The 21,241-nt window shown below is 41.7% G+C and overlaps 3 protein-coding genes across 4 annotated transcripts in view; 1 reads left to right on the top strand and 2 right to left on the bottom strand.

Annotated features, from left to right (window-relative positions):
• Positions 1–21,241, top strand: part of LOC120904833 — a 140,853-nt gene that overhangs the window by 73,663 nt on the left and 45,949 nt on the right. Inside the window, 4 exon segments of the mRNA XM_040315283.1 lie at positions 10,976–11,361; positions 11,364–11,923; positions 12,615–12,733; positions 20,095–20,177. Coding sequence (XP_040171217.1) covers positions 10,976–11,361; positions 11,364–11,923; positions 12,615–12,733; positions 20,095–20,177 — 1,148 coding nt within the window.
• LOC120904726 (uncharacterized oxidoreductase YoxD-like) lies at positions 950–3,008 on the bottom strand. Its single transcript, XM_040315017.1, has 6 exons — positions 2,410–3,008; positions 1,861–2,037; positions 1,680–1,752; positions 1,425–1,608; positions 1,227–1,352; positions 950–1,163 (listed from the first exon to the last, which is right to left on the bottom strand). Exons 1-6 carry the CDS (start codon positions 2,788–2,790, stop codon positions 1,085–1,087), a joined length of 1,020 nt encoding a protein of 339 aa, XP_040170951.1. The 5' UTR covers positions 2,791–3,008; the 3' UTR covers positions 950–1,084.
• LOC120904620 (17-beta-hydroxysteroid dehydrogenase 13-like) lies at positions 3,974–8,814 on the bottom strand. Of its 2 annotated transcripts, none has more exons than XM_040314810.1 (5): positions 7,835–8,810; positions 5,319–5,391; positions 5,011–5,194; positions 4,708–4,836; positions 3,974–4,643 (listed from the first exon to the last, which is right to left on the bottom strand). In XM_040314810.1, the coding sequence occupies exons 1-5, from the start codon at positions 8,396–8,398 to the stop codon at positions 4,544–4,546; spliced, it is 1,050 nt and encodes a 349-aa protein (XP_040170744.1). In that variant the 5' UTR covers positions 8,399–8,810; the 3' UTR covers positions 3,974–4,543. The 2 variants fall into 2 exon arrangements, with proteins under 2 accessions (XP_040170744.1, XP_040170827.1); XM_040314893.1 differs by lacking the exons at positions 3,974–4,643; positions 4,708–4,836; positions 5,011–5,194; positions 5,319–5,391 and adding exons at positions 5,601–5,924; positions 5,994–6,119; positions 6,200–6,383; positions 6,553–6,625 and having other exon boundaries at positions 7,835–8,814.

The raw sequence follows: 21,241 nt of genomic DNA, 5'->3' as shown, positions 1-21,241 counted from the left end.
TCTCATTGTTTGGCCTCTTCCGACTTTGTATTAGTGTGTCAACACTAAGCGTGGATGACGCTAGGGATTTTGTCCCTCGCAGCGACCTACTCTTTCCCATGACGGGTAGAGTGGTGTGAGTGAGTGATCGCTATAATATTCGGATACTATTTTGCAACGCAAGAGAAACACGTCCGTTCCTTTCCACCTCTGAGCTGCTACTGCAAAACTGTTATTTAAATAAACAGTATTTCAAACAAACGCAATGATTTTGAAAAAAACCTTATCATTTAAAAAAGCTAGAACAACACTTTTATACTTCTGCTACAAACAGTCAATGTAGTTGTGTTATTTAAGAAATAATTATTATTTTGCAGTTTTTCTTTAGTTGGCGTCTTACCAGTACATCAAATTATTCATGCTGTTTTAGATGAATAAACCACACGCCACCACTACTGGATAGTGGGCATCAACTTTCGATAAATAACTTACCTGTTCAGCTTTTATAGTTTTTATTTGATAACTGTTGATACGATTGTTAAAGCTGTTTTCAAAATATATTTTAAGCAAGATGAGCATTGATACAAGAACATGAACATTTCTTTAAGTTATTTTATTCTGCTTATTCAGGAGAAGCGACTTTGCCGTATTACTTATATAAGCTATTCTTTAGACTCTATGAAAATCGATTTTTTTAAAGGTGGGTATGTAATTAGCAATTGAAACACAATTAATTCGATCATAACAGTACATGGCTACTACCTTCATTGTTAGAAAGATAATTGAATCGTCTTATATACCTTATTGAGCGAGATTGGAGTCTATGAAGAAAATAAGCTTCATGTAATGAATATTTGTTCAAAATTGAATACGATTTTTTAATATTCATTTGATTCGTTTCTATTGAGTGATAGTTCTGCTGTAATAAAATTCTATTCTCTCTGTAAAAAAGATGGGGTAAACAGTAGCGTAAAGAAAGATAAAGATTTAATTTATTCAGTTTTCTTTTGACGACATTCGCACTGTGAAAAATTAATAGATACATAAGGTACAGGATGGCAGATGGCTTGAAGATACAATGTGCAGTTTTATGTTAGCTGCAAAACTATCGCTCCATGACATTGGGAATGCTGGTCCTGAGCAAACATCTTTTGGCCAAATGTGCTACTTTGAAAGGAAGATTTCTGGAAGATACAATAAAATAGTTAATACATATTGATTTCATTCACGCACATCCCCTAACTTACTCATAAATCCCAACGAAAGGTCCAACAACTTTCGGTATGTAGACGTGCGCCTTGTTGTAAAGTATTCCACCAACAACTGCTCGAGCCACCGTTTCACTACGCATGATGGGAACCCGATTTTTTATGCTACAAATATGGAACAAAAACGATTGTTTAGACAATGAACAAAAAAAAAAAATATCAGTGTGCTATTCTTACCCCATCTTCTTCAGTGCATCCATAAGCTCGAGGCGTGTTTTGATGAAGCACGGGTAGACGGTTGTGGTTTTAACGATATCGTCAACGCCCTCGTTGTGTAGCTCGCTGGCAAACGAACCCATCAGGCCACGGACGCCGTACTTGGAGGCGGCGTATGTAATAATGCGCTCGATTGGCAGGTACGCTGTGGGATGAGTAGCGCAAGCGGTGAACTCTCCAACCGATGCCAAGAACAGCGCGGCTTATAGTACTTACAGGCTATTGATGCGATGGCCACAATGTGACCTCGCTTTCGCTGGATCATATCATCCGTGAAGACACGTAGCGTCTGGCGGTGCACATTGGACGAGCGGCACGGAACATAGCGAGCCGCAATGAGGACAATTAATTTGTGTACAGTTCGTAATCAAAATACTCGTTCACACCGTGTACCTACCCAGAGATGGGACAGCAGGTTGATTTCAATCACCTTCTTCAGATCGTCCGGTGTGCCCTCGCGCAAGGACATCAATGGCAGGACACCGGCATTGTTCACCAGAATATCGACCGGGCCCAGCTTGGACGACACCTCCCTTTTCAGGTTGCTTACCGCCTCGAACGAGGAAACATCGGCCTGCCGATAAGGAAACGGGAAAACGTGCCCCATTAGTCCCGCATCGGTCCCCGCTGTATGTTAGGTGAATGGCAGGGCATTGCAACGACACACCGTGTGCACCGTGTGGAATAAGCCGGGCCAAACTAGTTGCAGTTGATTACGCCGGTTATGTGCACCATCACTGGTGCACTGGCGCTTGCTCAATACCACCGAGCTAGTTTGAACGCGGCAGGGCGACGTTAGGTAATAGTGAGCCCCCGGAAAGGTGTGCAGCAAGCGAAAAAAAGCGCAGACAAAACAAACACCAAAACAAACACACAACACACCCCTTTGTGTGCTGGGCTTGACAAAGCGTCCGGAGGCCGGCTGCCGTTTTTCATCGCTCCTTACCTTAAAGAATTGTGCCTTCACGCCCAGCTTCCTAACGTCGGCAACAGTTTGTGCACCATTGACATCGTCCAGGTCGACCACGGCAATATGACAACCAGTCTGGGCGAGCTGCAGACAGATGTCCCGGCCGAGTCCGTTCGCACCGCCAGTAACGAGCGCCGTCCAGCCGGATATGTTCTTCTTCGTTGCTTTGCGCGTCAGCCCGGCAAAGAACTGCACTACGAGCGGTACTAGCAGAACAAAAAATGTCACCACATCCAGCACAACCGAAGCGACAAAGCGGAGCGTCTCGACCAGACTTGCCCCTGCCCTGGTGGATGTAGGCTTCCCACTTAGCGCCTTCTGGTACGGCGTTTGGCCGATGTTATGTAAACTTTGCATTGTGTTGCCTTGCGCCTGCCCTGAAACGTTGCGCTGCACAAAACTGCACACACTGCACTCGCTGCTAGCTTCTGTCTCTATCGCGATAGCACTCGTGTGTGTGTGTGTGTGTTTCTGTGTGTGTATAACTGTGCAGGGTAAGTATCGTGACGGTGCTGTTTGATTTTGCTACTCCGTTTGAACCACTCCGGGCAAACACCGAAGCGTAACTGATCGCGAATTGTGGCGCGCAAACTGCAGTTGCAGCTGCAAATGACTCGCAGTGCGTTAGCGAAACCCTTTTTTCAAACCCTACCCACTGGAACTTACCGTTAATGGGCCCCAACGGGCCAGCCCACCCGGCAGTTGTTTTGGTTTGGAAGGACCGAGAAAAAATGGTTTTGTGTGTGCAGTGAAGTAACGTACTAAGTGGAAAGTTCTCAAAACAGTGCCTGCTGCAACCACAACAAGGAAGGAAAATATTGTGGGTCTCCGATTGTGAAAGTTTTCTAAAAGCAGAAACGAAAACATACTTTATGTGTATAGCAATCATGTAAAAACTCATTTGTAGTGTTTGTATTTTTCCATTGTAAACTATTTCTCCGCTGAAGATGCGTAAAAACCTATGACTGATGATGTACGACAAACATATCGTAAATAATGCATACAATCAAACCTACAAAATATTATTTTTACACTAAAAACATTGGAAAAGACTAAAACTACAAATAAAGAAAAAAATATAACCACAATAGACCCATGGTACGGTCATCAGTTCGCATAATTCAAACACATGCTCGTCGTGGGTTCAAACCTCATATGGACCACTCGTAGCTAGGACTGACTATCCGGCTGGCTCGATACGATACTAAATAGGACTCGAAAACCTGTAAAAGGATAGGATGACCGCGTAAGTCGTTACGCTAATAAGAAGATTCAAGATATCTACAAAAAAACTATCTAAAACTAAGTAACAATCGTTGTTCTTGTGCCCTGGAAAATTCATGTTTTCGTAAAAAAAAAAATAATAAGAATTCAAATTAAGTTGTTTAAGGAAATTATAGACATATCCACAGGGAAAAAATAAGAATTATGTAGATATGTAGATTAGAAACGTTTGATTACAAAACTACAAAAATGAAAATATAGCGCAACTTACCATTACTTTAATTAATAGCTCTATTCAAAATTTAGACACTCAACATACCTATTCATCAACTAAGAATTTATTTGATATGACCAAGTTTTGAATCATAAAATGGAATTTGACACGTTTTAAAAATGTTATACTTCATCAAGATTATAACTGGTCGTAGAATGTTTCAAACTATTCAAATTGGGCAAAAGTCAGTGTTTATAACCTAAATTTTATACTTGAAATGTTTTCAGTCTCAGTGTCGATCAGCCTGTGAGTAGTTTATGTATGAAGTAGTTTCAATATCTCTTAAAAACATGCCCGTCATGGGTTCAATGTCCAAGACACTTAACGTAAACAAAATTGCCGTGCAACAGATTTTTTTTAGTACGGACTTTTCATCGATTATCTTCGATGTTGGCTATACGGCGCAACTCTATTGGACGGTGTGTCTTAACCCACGATTATATTATACAAATGTACTGTGTCACCGATCAAACAGGCGTTTGTTTTGTTTTCTTTCGATAAGAAAATTGATTTTCAGGAACTCTACATTTCGTAAAGGAAACACCTCACATTTCGAAAACGTTGATTGTTGTTGACGCCAACTATCATTCTTGGAAATACTTTGAAATTTTCTCATTCTGCGCTCGAATTTTTCTTGGTCCTGTCCATCAGCGTTGGAACTTTTCCCATTATTGTTTGAATCAGTAAACTGGTTAGTGCATAAGGAAGTATTCTGTAATAATTGAAATGATTAATATTGGTCTACTCCAGAATACATTTATTGCTTTAGATCTTACCCGCTTAGATACATGAATAACCGGATGAAAAATGGTGCGGCATAGACGTCGACCTGTCCCCTTAACATTCCTTCGATAGCAGAGTCTGCCACATTTTCAGGCGTCAGAATGGCCAGCTTTTCGTCCAAGCTGTAAGAAGAATCAGTTTAAACCAAAATAATTAAAAGCGTTTTAATGATGCACTGTCCGAGACCATTATAAGTATGTAACTATATTGAGTATATTTTGAAGTCCCATTGCAAGGGGTCTATACGCTGTCTGCAGAAGTTGTAGTACAACTCATCGTGCCCAAAATGTACTTACCTTAATTCGCTCAACAGATCCATTAGTTCCTTTCTGGTGGCGATGAAGGTTGGAAATAGGGTAGTGGCTACAATTTTCTCCCCGAAACCATCCATCGTTAGCTCGCGCTGTAATGCCTGCATCATCCCGCGTATTGCAAACTTGGTAGCAACGTAGGAGACGGTCCGCGGCATTGGTAAACAACCTTCAATGGCAAACCAAGAACGTATGTTAGTGAGTGGAGTCTTTGGTAAATAAAAATCAAACCTTCCCTCATTGAAGGGCAAGGATGCAGAATCGTTTGACGATTTGTGCTGCAGTTTGCATACCCAGTATTGAGCTGACGGCAAGAATGTGTCCTCGCTGGCGCTGCTTCATTCCATCGATGAACGTGCGGATGGTCTGTTGAAATTGTACGAATCGAGCAAAGAAAAGAAGTAAAATAATAAGCACGTCAAAGCAAGAACATACTGCAACTGTTAGCCAAGCTTATTGAAACCCATCTTTATCGAATCTCAATGTCATCGTCATTTCGATTATCTGAAGAGAGCCCAGAGCCTCCCAAGGCGGTCATGTTGGAAGTGGTCAGTGCTTGCATAAGCAAAGGTCAATCACATTTCACTCACGGTGTGAGCGTTATTAATGCTGCTTTTTTATTATTGGCTAACGGTGTGGTGGGACAAATTGGGTTTGAACCAATGTTGCGATTGTTTGTACGTTGGACGTTGCGTCACTAGCGCTGCATAATTGCTATCTATTTCGGATGCACTTTTGCCGATGAAAAATGATGCGAGTACGCCTAGACAGTTCGGCTCAAGGTTGCTTGCAGGCGTTGGAAGAGGGGGGACCTCTATCGTTAGTGTGCCGTTAGCTTCGGTATTTTCCCTCTCATTACGCATGACACCAGCAGGTGCCGCAGGCCTGCCGGTAAACATCTGCAAAGAGAGTACGCTTTGAGCGTTTTCGTTCGGTTTGGTGGGAGTTGGGCCGTTTGCAACACTTACTCGAAATGCTTGCTGAACAATGCCATAATGTTCGGCACGAACACTTCTCGCTTGTTGATCAGCACGCCCCAAACGATCTGCTCCGCCACCTGCTCCGGCGTGAATACGTAGAAACGCTTCAGGAAGCTAAAAATATAGTGAAAGCAGTTATCATCTCAATTACTCCACCTACGGCTAAGCGTCTCCCGCACGCATCGTCCAAGTACTTGAGCTTGTCGAGCATATCCATAAACTGTTGCCGGGTGGCAATGAGGGCCGGATAGACACAGGTCGTCTGTATCGTGTTCTGCAAACCGTCCATACGCAGCTCACTGTTGAGCGATTCCATCAGTGCCCGCACGGCGTACTTTGTCACCGTGTACGGAATGAAGCGTCCCACCGGGAAGTAGGCTGCAAGGTAGACCTTCATTAATTCTGGATCAAACAAACCAGTCGACCTTGATTTACCGGCCCGAAACCTGGTGCCGGTTTCCTGGCGCGCAGGGCAAACGCAAGGGTTGCGAATGTGCTGGTGCTCGAGTTTGGTGCAGAGTGCACTGACCCGTCGCTCACTACTTACCCGCGATCGAAGCGATTCCGACGATGTGACCACGGTGCCTAGTGATCATGCCTGGCATGAAAGCGCGTATCGTCTAGGTGTATGTGTTTGTGTGAAAGGAAATAACCTCAAAATATTAAAACATTATGAATGGTGCAAAATAAAAACCCGCTCAAACGGGTGGAGTGGGAAAAGGTTAGCACACAGGAAAAAAGGCAAGTATGTTTGCATGCAAGGACTTTAGGGTACATAAACCAGTTACAGAATAGAGAAAGGGGTGCTCACCAGGTTCCTTTTACTTTTTCACACAGTAATTTTATGGTACACTATTTACAATGTATTTTTGGTGCGATTCACACCCACATTCACTTGGACCTGAAACTTTTGAGACGTTGTTGGTTTAAGATCAATTCCGACGTACATACTTTATTGACAGCTTGGTAGTATTGATGTATTGCACTGAGAGTATTGAAAGTGTAACGGACCGAAAAATTGTGTAGCCAATTAATGTAATGTGCATGATGCATATAGGTTGAATTTTGTTTTTTGGAAGTCGCTTGAGTTTGGTTTCACTATCGGATTCGGATCCCGATTTGTGGGGATGGAATTGGGTCGATCCGAAAGATCAATAGGTACTGAAAAACATAAGCGACTACGATCAGCAGGTACAGTGAATATGGGTCGAAACCAGATCAAAGTAGGTTTAAATCCCTGCCAGAACTTGCTGTATCGACAGATCGGAATCATTTACGTTTTCGTGCACCTGATGAACCAGCGGGTCGATTCGAATGATCGATTCTTTAGGTTCCTGTAGATACGGATCGACCCGCACATGATGTGCATGATGGGCACTTTCAATCGATAAATAGGCAAATATGTCTTACTGTGCATAATTGTGTCTATCATTTCCGTGTTTTCATATCTGCTTCATTTATGATTTAATTTTTACAATTTTTCTTCAAGCTGTTTTTCTTCAGCAAGATTGCAGATTTCGTTTTTTCTTTTAAATGATATACAATTATGATACAGCATGTCTTTTTATTTACATTTTTAAAAAAGTAATTAGATGCAACATTTTTAGATATTTTTTAACCTCACCATTTAATTAATGAAGCATAAAAACACAAATTTAAACAGCATTTTGATCTTTTTTAGAAAACAGCCTTTTCGAAGAGGTTAATCACTTGTTTTGATTTTTTGTTCTTTGCACAAAACCCACCAATGAATTCCTTTGACTATTTACAAAACACAACATTTGGTTTAGCAAGAACAACTATAAAACGAACTTTCTTACTCAACTTACCCAGAAATGCGACAGTAGATTAACATTAACGATGCGCTCCAGGTCGGCCGGTTTGCCTTCGCTGAGCGAAAGCACCGCCAGCAGGCCAGCATTGTTGACCAGCACGTCCACTGGGCCAAGCTTGGATTCAACCTCCAGCCGCAACCGTTCTACCGCCTCGTAGTTGGCAATATCGGCCAGAAAAGCTTCCGCCTTCACGCCGAGCGCGCGCACGTCTTCTACGGTCCGTTGCGCTCCGGCCAGATCGATATCGACCACGGCTACCTGGCAGCCTTCCCGGGCCAATCGAAGGCATAGCGCCCGCCCCAAACCGTTTGCACCGCCGGTAACGAGGGCGGTGTGGCCGTGGATTGATTTCTTCTTGCTCGGCAGCACGAGCCCAACCAGACCGCTGAGCGCGAGTGGGATCAGCTGCAGCAGGAACTTTACCGTGTCCGGTATGACATGGTTAACGACGAAACGAAGCAATCGAAGCGGCTGGCTACTGGCCGCGCTTCGGTGGGCCAACTTGGCCGGGACGTAGCCATTTTCGGCGTTCGTAAAGTAGGGCACTTCGGTGGCCATATCCGTTCAGCACGATCAGGCTTAGCTTAAAACACACCAATGCATAAAACCGATCTGTTCACCGAGCACTCCGTAGCACAACTGACGGCACTAGCTACGAGCTAAACGTGTTCGTGGGTCTCCTTCACTTAAACTGAACCCACCAAATGGAGCATATCCCCGCCGAGACGGTTTGGTGGCGCACCACACATGAAACACAAAAAGATCTCTCAGCATTGAACATGCGCGCGTCTTTGCCTGAGCACCGGTTTTGTGGCAATCGTTTCATCTCCTTCACACTCGAACCGGTGGCGGGCCGGGCCTTGCATGCATTGCGACCAGTGCGTGCCAGGCGCCAAATGGAGTGAACGGTTCACGGCGCTGCAAAGCCTCCCCGTGGAATGTTGTAGGTATGGATGACCTTCGATGAGTTCTGTGTTCCGAAGGTGTCCATGCAAGACTAAGGTCCCCCGGATCGACCATGCGCTATAAGTACACTGTACAGTTATTCTTTGTGCACGTACTACCACGATTTGTATAGTTGGTGGTGGGTTTTTTGTGTCTTCTGATGATACAAATGCACTTCTGAACTTTTGCTAAGCACTATGAGCTACTTATTATAAATAGTCATAAACCATTGTTCGTTTCTTCAATATAAATCTTACTTTATTCAAGGGTCATTTGGCACATTCTTGGAGTTCGAACATTATCAACAGTATTCTTTATGTAGAAAAGCCTCATCACATAAACTAGTAGCTCGAGTTAATGGCTACATTCTTGAATAAGGTACAAAACACTATAAATTAAAACAACGTTTTACCAGTGGCTACTAACGCGCATGCAGCAGTGCGTAGAAACATTACTACTAAACAGTGAGATAATTATTCATCTCTCACCCATTTTCGCATTCGATGCCAGGCCTATTCACTAATTACGCTTAGCCGTTAATTGATAAGCAGATGACGAATGAAACATGATCATCATGCAGCGATTGTTCCCCTGATGTGTGTGCCGTTCGGAAGTGCACGAGGCAAATAATTATGCACCTACAGCGTCTCAGCGTGACCCAACAGCAGCAGGATGGAGCAGCAAGCGGGAGCCGACTTTCTCGACTTTAACGGATGTAAATTTTTCACCGCCCATCTGCCCTCCATTGAATTGGCTGAGTTTCACCCGATTCAATTTAATTCACTTCCCTCCCTTTTAAAGTTAGGGTGAAATGGCTAATTTTATGTACTTCAATTTTTCTGCCCATTAAATGCGACGAATTATGCCCGCTTGCGACCGGTGGGTACGTGATTTGAATGAGCCGATCGAACGCAACGCCAAAGGTCACGGTAATTAGTGCACCTTCGCGTGTTGGAGCGTATAACGTTCGATTAAACCTACTCCTGGAAAGGGCCAATTAATGCAAACCATCACACATACAAACAAAACAAAAAAAGCCCGCCTATTTATGCACCCACCCATGATGACGATAATGTGGCAAATATTATGCTGGCGCAAGTTAATGAAGCCGTTCGGCGTATGTGCGTGTATAAATATTTCCCCTCACCAAAGCATCCAGCCATGTTGAGAGGAATTGGCAACAAATGATCGACTCATCAAGCTAGGCAAACAGCGCCGTGCGCGAACGTGAAACTTCGAGTCATTTTGTTTGGCTAGTATGTCAGCGCCTCTTTCATCAGGTACGACGATATTGCTCTTCAATGAAGCATTCCGGCAACAGTAATTGAGTAATTGGATACATCCAACATTGTCGCTTTTCACGTTCAGCACCCACCACTGGGTTGCGCCGGTGGTTGGGATGCGAACGGCGGACGGTGTGGGCTATGTGTGTGATTGATTGTCGTAATGAGCGTCATGTAGCATACGGTGCGGTTCGGTTCAATTCCAAATCGAACAAGTTTTGCAAGTCAGACAATCTGTCTCATTGTGATAAAGGTAGGCCCTCCATTACACCGCATTGGCAGTGGATGTACATGCATAATTTTACATTGTCACATTACCGCATCGTGGCATTCTAATCATACGTGTGGGTGACATGAAATGTTTCTTAGGGTTGAATGAAATCCATGAAAACGGGAGCTTGTAAGACTAAAGAAAAGTTAAAATATATGAAATTAAAAGAAGCATTTAAAGTTTATGGTGTGGATTGAAAGTGATTTATTAAAATACACTTAAATAAAGGAGAATAAATTATTTATGTTACGTTTATTATGTTTATGATATTAGTTCAAACTCCTTTTTGACTTTTATTTATTATTAAACAAGAACTGTTGGATCTACCCACAATACTGTGCTGGAATTCTTTCACCGCCCATTGATGTGTGTGATTTTAAATTGATTTAAATTAGATGTTAATGTTTCAATGGGCTCCAATGGAAATGTATACAATAGGCTGTTTATTAATAGCAATCGAATTACACTGTTCTACATTGACAGGAAAGCTGTATAAAAGGTTTAAACTATACTAAGAATTTTAGACAACCTTCGGCAAATATCAACGTCTGTATCAATTTACCGCTGATTATGAATGGCACGTTTTGTTTGCTCTCTTTTCACCAATCCACCATTGTACTTTTGCTCCACTTGCAGAAATCAATTCTACCTCCAGCGACGATAACGCATCGAACGGTGAGGAGGATGTCCTTTATCAGCGTGGTGCATCGTTCAGCGCCAAACTCGACATATCCGATCTGCACATATCGATGAAATCGTTCGACGATGACGATGGAGCCGAAGAAGCGAAAACAACGTCGGGCGGTAGCGGAGGCCGGCAGGGAGCGGTCACCAAAGCGCGACCCCCATCGAGCGCGAACCCGAACAGCATCAACGCGAAGAGCGATGAATTAGCGCGAAGAAAGGCAAACCGTAATTGGAAACTCGAACCGTCCTCGAAGCAATCGGCGAATGCGAATGAGGGCCGCGCCCGCTCGTCAAGCCGCAAGGAAAAATCCATCCAAAAGATGGCCTGCCCGCGCTGGTGACGGCGTACGGTGATGGCATGCGGCATGATCAGCGGCAGCAGCAGCACCAGCAGCAGCATCCGAAGACTTCCGCTTCCGGCAGTGACCGGCGAAAGTTTAACGCAACATCCGCTGGCAGAAAGGGACCGGGTACGGGCGTTGATGATACTGGCACTGGCAGCAGCAATATGCCACTGGCGAGTGATATGGAAATCAGTGGCATATCATTACACTCGCCCCTTTCCGGTGAAGACCGAGGTCGGTGGCAGCGAGCCGGTGTGCCGGATATGGCAGTGTCATCGGCGTCAGCTGCACTGCTGGCGGTTGACGAGGACGATGATGATGATGACGACGGTGCATCGGAAATAAGGGCCCTACCGTTGTTGGCTGGCTCGCAGGAGGACGAGGGAATGCAGCAGACACAGCGAGAAGGGAAATTACCTCCGGAGGCGATGGGGCGCGGTGTCGTGAGTCCCCACGAGCCCATCATGCAGGGCGTCAGCGGTGACGGTTTGGCAATGTCAGCCGAGCTTCGCACTAATGCAACACAGCAAACAGCAGAAGGTGCTGCGATAAGGTAGGTCGAGATTGGGTAGACGCATAATTTGTATCATTCTTTGGTGTGCTAGAACATTGTTGTACTATTTGATCATATCTACCCCAAATGTCAGAGAATATTTACTGCAAAAGTATCGCATGTGAACCTCTTCTAATTAGCATTCCATTATTAAGTTGACTTTGTTACATTTAATACATTTAATTGAAATTGTATTTATCATCCAGGTGACGAAAATCCAATCCGTTCATACATAACTATATCCGTTTCAAACTAAACAAAAAAACTTACCAAGAGCCTGAAACAGTGCAGCTTAATGTGTCTGTTCATTATCACATCGAAAACATTTTTCATTTATGAAATAATTTAAAGCATTAGCTCATTAAAAAATAGAATTTCCGCCCAAGTGGAAACATTCACAAAATCAACTGAAGAAACAGACGTCATTCGACGGTGCCGTTTGTTAAATGTTTGTTTTATGTAAATCAACTCATTACTGATGCTTTTTAAAATAAATCAAATTAACTTGAGCTCTGTGGGTGTAAGAATAGAAAAAGACACCTTGAATGTGGTTCAAGGCAAAATTCATCGGGTTTTTTTGCCATTGATTTGGGATCTGTTTCATATGCTCGTTTAAGACGCAGCAGAATCTAATTTGTTTTATTTGGTGTAACTTAAACGACTCCTTCTTTTTCTCCATTAATCGCTTCAGCCAACCGTGCACACTTGATTGCGGCTCTGAAGGTACCTGTTACATTTCGCCGGAAGGATCGTCGTCACTGATGCGTTGTCTGTGTGCTTTCGGCAAGACAGGGCAGCGCTGCGAAGAAGGTAAGATAAGCAACTAACTGATATGTGTATAGTGTGAGTTGTATGCTACGCTCTTTGACAGAATTGTATCACGTTGTTTGACTTTAAACAAATTCGGATCGAATCGCATTTTAACAAAAGTTTTCACTTTCCTCGTTTAATTAGTACATAAACTATTTATATTTATTATGATAAAAAGGGGGATGATTCATTCTAGGTTTGAACCCACGACAGGCTGGTTGTTCAGTCGTACGAGTTGATGATTATATTACGGGACCGCCAGCTATATGTTTTACTAAATTGCTTCATTAGGACAATTCTGTTAAGCACCCTAACACCTTCGATCTTCATCGAAATCAGGCCACTGATATGCTTGAACATCTTTACATAATTTCTCGATTTTACAGATTGCGAAACTATGCCAAAAGATACACTTGGGTGACAAGTATGAAAACTGCGTATTGTATCGGGAGAGCAGACAATGTTCTGACACATTCGTTTCAATTGTATCTTACCACAATGTCGATGAAAAAAGCTGTACACAATTGCACGTCTCAATGCTCACACTTTTTACATTTACTTTCCCATTAGTTAGATTCAGCGCAAGAAAACATTCACCCCATTACTTTTATCACCTGTTTGTTCCTCTGAATTTCAAGTTGTGTTTGTCTTCTTCCGCATTAGTCAAGATACCGTAGTTCGTAGTCTCTGTGAGTATTTTACTCTCTGAAATGTCCATTTAGCCGGCAAGACATGTGGCAACGATGGGGTGAAATTTTGCCCATCGCTGGCAGCAGCCAGCAGAAAAGAATGCGCCTCAGTACGACGATATTGAATTCGGAATTCCGTGTCAGCTTGGAATGCCAATTTTGTTCTGTTTTAATGAACTCGATCTGTGAACGCGGTGTCCGAATGGACTAGAGGGCGAAAGTGTGTGTGTGTGTGTGTGTGTGTGTGTGTGTGTGTGTGTGTGTGTGTTTGTGCGTACCGTGCTGGTGATGTTGGTTGGATGGTGTTGCACCATGAAGCCTTTGCATGGTTCCAACAGTCGGACTGGTGGGTAACATTTGAACGCCTTGTCGAGATATGGAACGATGTTTTCAACATTTGCGCAATTACATCGAAGGGTGTAGCCGTGCGGTTCACGCGGGTTGGAAAATTTCCGTCTTGAATGGATGAATTAAGTTTTGCCTTTTACTAACTTTATGAGAGTTGTTTTATATAATTGCCAACATAGTGTTGCGGAGTTGTACAAGTTTTTTTTCCTAAATTGCTTGTAAAATGTCGCTAAAGCGCATTACTTTAAACGAACTGTTGTCTTTATTGTGCTATTCTTTGGCTCCAATTTTAAATCACATTTTCCGAAAAGATGTTCCGCTTAGTAAATACGGCGCTACAGCAACTATACGCTACCTTATACCAGTTAAAGCGCAATTGTTCCATCCAACTTACACAACTATTCCACTGTCAACGGTTCCGATCAGGAAAATTGTTTGCCGGAACAACTTTTTTCCGCGCTAAACTTTTACTCCAATTGAAGGTAAATATGAGATATCAACTCTTGGATTGGTAGTATCCGTATGGCGGGAACAGAGAAGGCATGCACAGACATGACAGAAGTAACCAGGCAGCAACGCACATACGAGAGGAAAAGTTTTCTTCGATTGAAATTAAAAGTTGTCTGCCAGGGCAATAAAACCCTCTGATTTCAGTTTCATTTCGCCATGCGCTGATTTTGCCCTTTCGTCGAGCGATGGCATCGAACCAGAAAATTTTCTGAGGAGTATTTTCTACACTTCAGAGGGAAGAGTTTTTTTGCTCCTGGCGACAGTATGTGTTGCTGGAATATAGGTGATCATTGGTGCATGATTCGTGCGTGTGCATGTGAGTGGAATGGTCTTTATTCCTGTGGAGAGGGACACTGAAGTCTTTCTTTCTTTTTAGTTACGGTGCCATCTGCCGGGTGGCTTTGAAATCTACCTTACCATGTTAAAGACTTTGCCTACTGTGCAATGGAGGTGGAAAATTGATGAAAAGTTTTTTTCTGAATTTGGAATACGGTTGATTGCGTGGGTTCTGCTATTTGCCGTGAAATAATTATTAAAAAAAACTTTAATTGAATTGGTTTGAATGAGCACGCAGGAATACTTCAATACCATGCTGAAGTTTAGATGTACAATGTTCTTGAAGAGAGATTTTGTAACACCTTGTACGGCAAGCTTGTTTTTGGAAATGTAATAGTTATTTTCCTTTTTAATTTATATTTTAACTTTTAGTATATTAGTAAGAAATAAACATTCAAGCATTTTCACTGAATTGCAATGAAAAATTGCGTATCGCACACGTCTTTATAACCTCTTCATCTAACTCATCTTTAGAAAAAATAATGTTTAAAGCACCAAAACCACTCAGCTTGAATTGTCAATTGGTCTTTGAAGTTGCGCTTCTGCTTTCCTTAAACCCGTGTACGCTTGGCCGGTGACTGATGCACGTTCAAGCATCTCGTTAGCCAAACATTCTGTACACCAGACATTAACGATACCAAAATTTTCTGCCCAAAATCCGGAACGAACCGCAACCGTACGGCAGGGGATGAAAAGAAAAAACAAAGAAAACATCACAACATTTTACGCGGTTATGTGGTGTAGGTGAACATTTTTGTACCCATGGTCAAAAGGAAAGTGAAAGATATTTGTGCGAACCGCTTCACCCGAGATGGCTCAGCATTTTGGCGAGCGAGAGAGATACCACCGCGTTCCGATCGCTAAGCACGAATATAAAATTAAATGAATTTTCCAAAACCAAAATTTGCCCCTGCAGCGAAGCGTGGATGCTGTTGTGGGATGGCAAAAAAATGGTGGCACAAGGAAAAACCCACTCCAAGCTACGGGTAGCTCAGCTGGAAGGAAAAGTTTTGTTTCCTTGGGCGCCCGTTACCCCGCCGTTTTCGTTGCTAGCCAGAGCTTTTCACAGTGCTTCAAGGGCCACGAATAGTCCTTGGTGGGAAGTTATTTTTACACTTCATCTACCTACCCATTACCCGGGAATCAGGATCGAAAAATCAACTTCCCGTCAATGGGAAGGTCTATTGGAAGGTACATTTTGTTTTCACACTTTTTATTTCACTTTTTCTTCAGCGGAGCCTTCTTGATTGCTTTAGTTTTTTTCTCAATCTACCTGTTTAGCACCGTACCTTAAATAAAAATGTGCAAAGGCAACGCCATACTCTTGGTATCTGCGTCCTGCGCAGATAGCATTCGTGTTTAGTTTGCAGATAAATTACAATTATGTGTTCATGCTTTACGCCTTTGTAATGCTCACATCCTGATGTTTGGAGCGCACCTTTTTGATCCTTCCTGGCGCGTTTTGATACACGCGAAGATGTTTGTAAAAAGGTGTTTCAGTGCTTTCCTTTGCACACTCATTACTGGTTGATGAGAATTTACTTTATCATAACTGATGAATATGTAAATGTATATATTTGTACTTTTTACACGACTGGTGAATTACTTCTTGTAAGACTACTTTTGAATAGGTAGACTTTGGAAGTCTTACGGCTGTTTTTGATGAGAAGCTTGGCAACCTTTCCAATGACGGATGAAATTCATGACACAAATCAATTTCAATACAAAGAAATATCTTACACTGTCTATTGTATAAAAGCAAATCTTACAGCTAATCCAACATTTGTAACATCCGTTTACGTCTATCGAAAGATCAGATAAATTGCATCAAATCATTCATTGATTGACTAATTTGCTTGAGCTTACCAGGACTGCTTATTAGATCATTAAAACACCTCACATGGATACTGACATAACTTTTACCATAAATATCACTTATCATAAATATGTTAATACTTTTTATTACTGTTAAAGGACGTCACTTCTGTAGAATTTAGAAACATGTCTAGAAAACAGCACATGTTCCGTGTTATTTTAATTTGATTCTTCTATATTTTTAAGTGTTGCGAAACTGTAATTGCAATAATGTGACGCAGTGGGTTTAGCTTTCATTACATCAGTTCATGCATGTTTAATAAACTGTCTATACGGAAAAGTCTTAAACAAACAGGGTTTTAAAAACGCAACCAAACGAATTTTCCACCTTAATCTCTTTCACTGTCAATAAGTTATATTTTACGTAGAAAAACATTGCAAAGTATTTTTAAATTATTATAAAAAGCTTTCTTGCTGCTATTTATGGTAAAGGGTTAAATAATTGGAATGCAATTGGCTATGGCTGCATTTTACACTATGTTCAAAACGATCCAATGGTTTGGATTAATAGACCATCAGTTGCCTGCAATCGAGATGTGAATTATCTTTTGAGTTCATTCAAGACACTTCATCAACAGCCGTTCTTATGGCCGTACGTTATTCAACATACGGTTTGTCGATATATTTATGCAGCTTGGTTAGGGTGCTGCTGTCGAAAGAAGCCACTGTAACATGTCCTGGTGAAATATCATGGTGCAGTGAGCGCTGCCGGTACGCTGCCATCTGTAACGTTTGGCAGAATAAAAGACTTTCAACAAACTGACAGCCCATCCGTCCTGTATTTTACACAAAGTACAGCGTACCGCTCGTACCATAAGCGTCCTGCTGCGTGCACCTCTGCACTTGTCTGAGCCCCGGATCAGCTTTTTCTAGCAACGACAACAAGCGACGACTTCTTTACATTGGGGGAGGTAAGCAATCCGGCCTGTCGCTGTAGCTCAACGCAAACGATACTGCAGTGTGAAATGGACGGTTGATATCTTCTCTGGTTTGCTGATGGTACTGATGGCTATCTTTGCAATCGTGCCGTACTGAATTTTAACTGAGACAAATCGTATAGCAACTACCTTCATCCACAACCGATGTTCGAAACTGGAGCACGTATGGGTAGAAAACATTGAAGTAGCGCAGGTTGAACGATTGTTTGGAAATTGACATCTCTAAAAGGCTGATTGTATGTGGTAATGGTAGCCATATTTACGTAGAGGTCATGCAGAGGTGGAGATAACATTTCGAGACATTTGAGATGTTGCCAGTTCTAGTGACGTAAAACAGCATTAGTAATGATTAGAGGGAGAGATTTAAATGGATTACGAGAGCTGAAGCAAAATACTGAAATAAAACTGTTCGATAAAACCAGTAAAACAACATTTAGAAAATACTAAATAATTTCAAACCGTACTCGGACAGACATCTGTTCTAAGCCATCAATGCAATTGCAAGTGCTCCAGTGAAATGCCTAACATCTCCATTTCATGATTTTCTGAAAGCCAACAGACTATCATTCGTTCAAATATCTATTTCAAGATAGTTAATTGACACATGCAGCTCATTGGGCAAATAATGATTGACTGTTAGTAAACTGCTGCGTCAAGCTATCGATGGCTCTTTTGACAATTGCACAACTAAAAAAAAAACAAATATCAACTCAAATTTGGTAAAAGGAAAAAACACTGACACTGGATAGAGAAGTGGTTCAATACAAAGGTTTCGTAACACCATGTATACAAAACGATATCGAGCGCATGCTTGTCAGATGCACGACCGACAGCAGAAAAACAAGTGAGAAATCCATTACCTCGCTAGTGCTTCGTGCCACCATTCTGCGAATGTCACTTGGCTAGATTCGGGGTACGCGATGCAATTTGCTATCACTGTCAGCATACGCCACTCGTCGTAAGGATGCATCATGATACGCCAGCTAGTTGGATGTTGGTTTCGCATTTTGAGGTCGCTTACTATAGAAAGCCAATGGATGTGAATGATTTCTTCGTACTCTTTGTTCGTAGTCATCCTGATTGCTGCTGTGTTTGTTCGATACAGTTCCTATTCAGCGATAAAATGTCATCCAACGTGCTTCGTGGTTCTCAGATCTGCGATATGAAGCAGTTTTCATAGAGCTAGATTGTACAACAGTTTTAATGGGAACGAAAAGGTTGAATTGAATCTTTTTGTGAAATCTATCTTCAATGAATGTCTGCTATATTACTCAAAATTCTGATATTTTGATGCTTTACATACTTCTTGTTGTAAATTATTGTTATTGTTATCAACAGTAATAAATCAATTTAAAATTAAACTTGATTTATCAGTTTAAGTTAGCTGAAATCAATCAGTTTTCAGATTTTGTCTGCATTAGCTAAGCCATTATTTCCCTCTAAGTTATGATGACCATAAATCGGCACTCTCCCCAATGTTTCGAAAACAATATAACCCTATTGTGAAAAGATACTGTCTTTTGATGTGCAAGGGTGTTAATGTGCGATGAGCACTGTACCCACCTTTTGACTGATTAATTTCAGCGTCTGGTTTTGCTGGAGGGGTTAGGAGTTTGCTTATTTCATTTTAAGTTTACTTCACACTATCCAACAACAACCCCTACAGGGACACATAATCTTAAGCATAAACATTTCGTACAAAGGATTAGACGCACACCCGCGTCTGCCATAGCATAGCTTGGGGTAACAGTGAAATTGAAATCCTTCACCCGCGGTGGCATAAATTTGAAAACTTTTCAATCCGTGGGGGTACATTTTCTAAACACCATCATACCGATGGCAACATCAAACACGACAGAATACAGTCGCTACCCAGGCGCACAGGAACCTCGAGCGAATGATCCTGGAAAATTCCGGAAGGGAGCTTCAACTAGAAGGCTCACGAAAAACTATCTCCCTCGTTGCTGTGGCAACTTTTCTGCTGACAATGAGGGTGTGCATGTACGTATAGGATGGTTGCAAACTTTTTCCACCGGAACGAGGATGAACATTTTCGCTGACAAGGGTAAGCTTCGCCCCATTGGGGTGGGGTTTCTTCGACCAAACTCCTGTGCAAGGAAACCGGAAAATCCAATAAAGCGGCTTAAGTTTTAGTGACTAAGCGTATCTGCGGGCTTGGCAGAAAGCCCCGGGAGCGGATCCGGCGAACTCTGTTCCGTTCGTGGATGTTGCCGATGATACTTGGCCGGCACTGTAGCACATATCAATTGATTGTTTCCATCACGAAACAATCACCGACCACCATGGTTTTGCGCTCGAATGGTAATTAGATTGACGGTGAAAAGGGAAAAAATACTCATAACGGTTTCGGGAGAAAAGTTAACGAAGCATGTACGATTTCGTTCTATTTTGTATCCATTTTTCCAGTAGCAACAACAAACCTTGGGCGATTTAGTTCGAAAAATGGATTTGTGTTAAATAAGGCTTTCTGAGAAGGATCATAAATAAAAATTTATTTTATCTGTATCGTGCAGTGCAATTTTTGCGAGGATTTTTGTAATAAAGCTCACACAAAAACAGTTACAAGTTATGTGGAACGTCATTCAGTATTGAAGAGTACAATATTTTACTCTCTCTCTCTCTCTATCTCTCTTCTTTTTTGCAGATGCAAAAGTGAACACTCCAAGATTTAGTAAACATTCGTGGGTTGCATTTCCAGCGCTCAGAGGAGCTTACAAACATGTTCAGGTAAGTGGTGGTAATCCATGAAATTGGATTTCTGCAAAATAGTTTGAATTAAATTACAATTTTTACATATTTTTCAATTACTCTGATTTTTATGACACAATTTTATTTGTGTGAAGCCAGTTCAATATCATTTAAGGGCCGTATGGACCATGTTGGGATACGATTTAAAACATGTCTGGCCATATCTTGATTGATTATATCTCAAGCACTGAATATCATTTAATATCATTTAACTTAAGTATCAATCAATATCATTTAATAATCAACCAATTATACATTTTTAATAATTCTACCGGTTGATTAAAGCATTCAAGACTGGACCTGTAGACCTATGCTGTAGTCAAATATAAAGATAAAACAAAAAAATGTTTTAAGCCTCATTGTAATAACTGGTAATTGTGTTATTCTGAAAGATGAGTTATGGGAATATTTTAATAATTAAATGCACTTGTTCAACATTGTTTAGGATTGCTTAAGCAATATATAAATCATAGTTGAAAGTCATTCATTCTATATTTTGATTTAGGTCATATATTCGGGTATCATTGAATTATGGAAAAACAATTTTTATTGCTGTAGTTAATACACTAAACAAAAATAAATAAGACATAATCTTATTGTGGTTAAAACGTATGCCGCCGATAATCCGTGTTGTAGATCAATAGTGACATTTTAATCATTTTTATCACCCTGGCGTCACTGCAAGCATGTCCCGCTCCGTCTGCGGTTTGGATGTTTTTTTTTTGTTTTCCTAAAACCTTTCAATGACACCGCACGAACGTTTACATTATGTATTCCTTGTTTTTGAGTTTCTATTATCAATCAAACAGAAACAAACCAACAAAAGCAAAAAAACACACGCATAGATCCGTTGTCTGTATGCCGGATCACACATATCACCGGGATCAATTTGTTAAGCCGTTGTTGCTGCGGTGTGTGATGAGTTTTTGTATCTCTCGACGCTCGTTTTTTTATACTTGCTTCTTTCCAACATACGCCACAAAACAGTGCACTATCAGTGTCAATTCCAAAACCGACCTTACCGACACGTACACACTCATACA

Source organism: Anopheles arabiensis, chromosome 2 (genome assembly GCF_016920715.1).
Source record: "Anopheles arabiensis isolate DONGOLA chromosome 2, AaraD3, whole genome shotgun sequence".
Taxonomy (NCBI): Eukaryota; Metazoa; Arthropoda; class Insecta; order Diptera; family Culicidae; genus Anopheles; species Anopheles arabiensis.
This window is presented reverse-complemented; position numbering and strand designations above follow the sequence as displayed.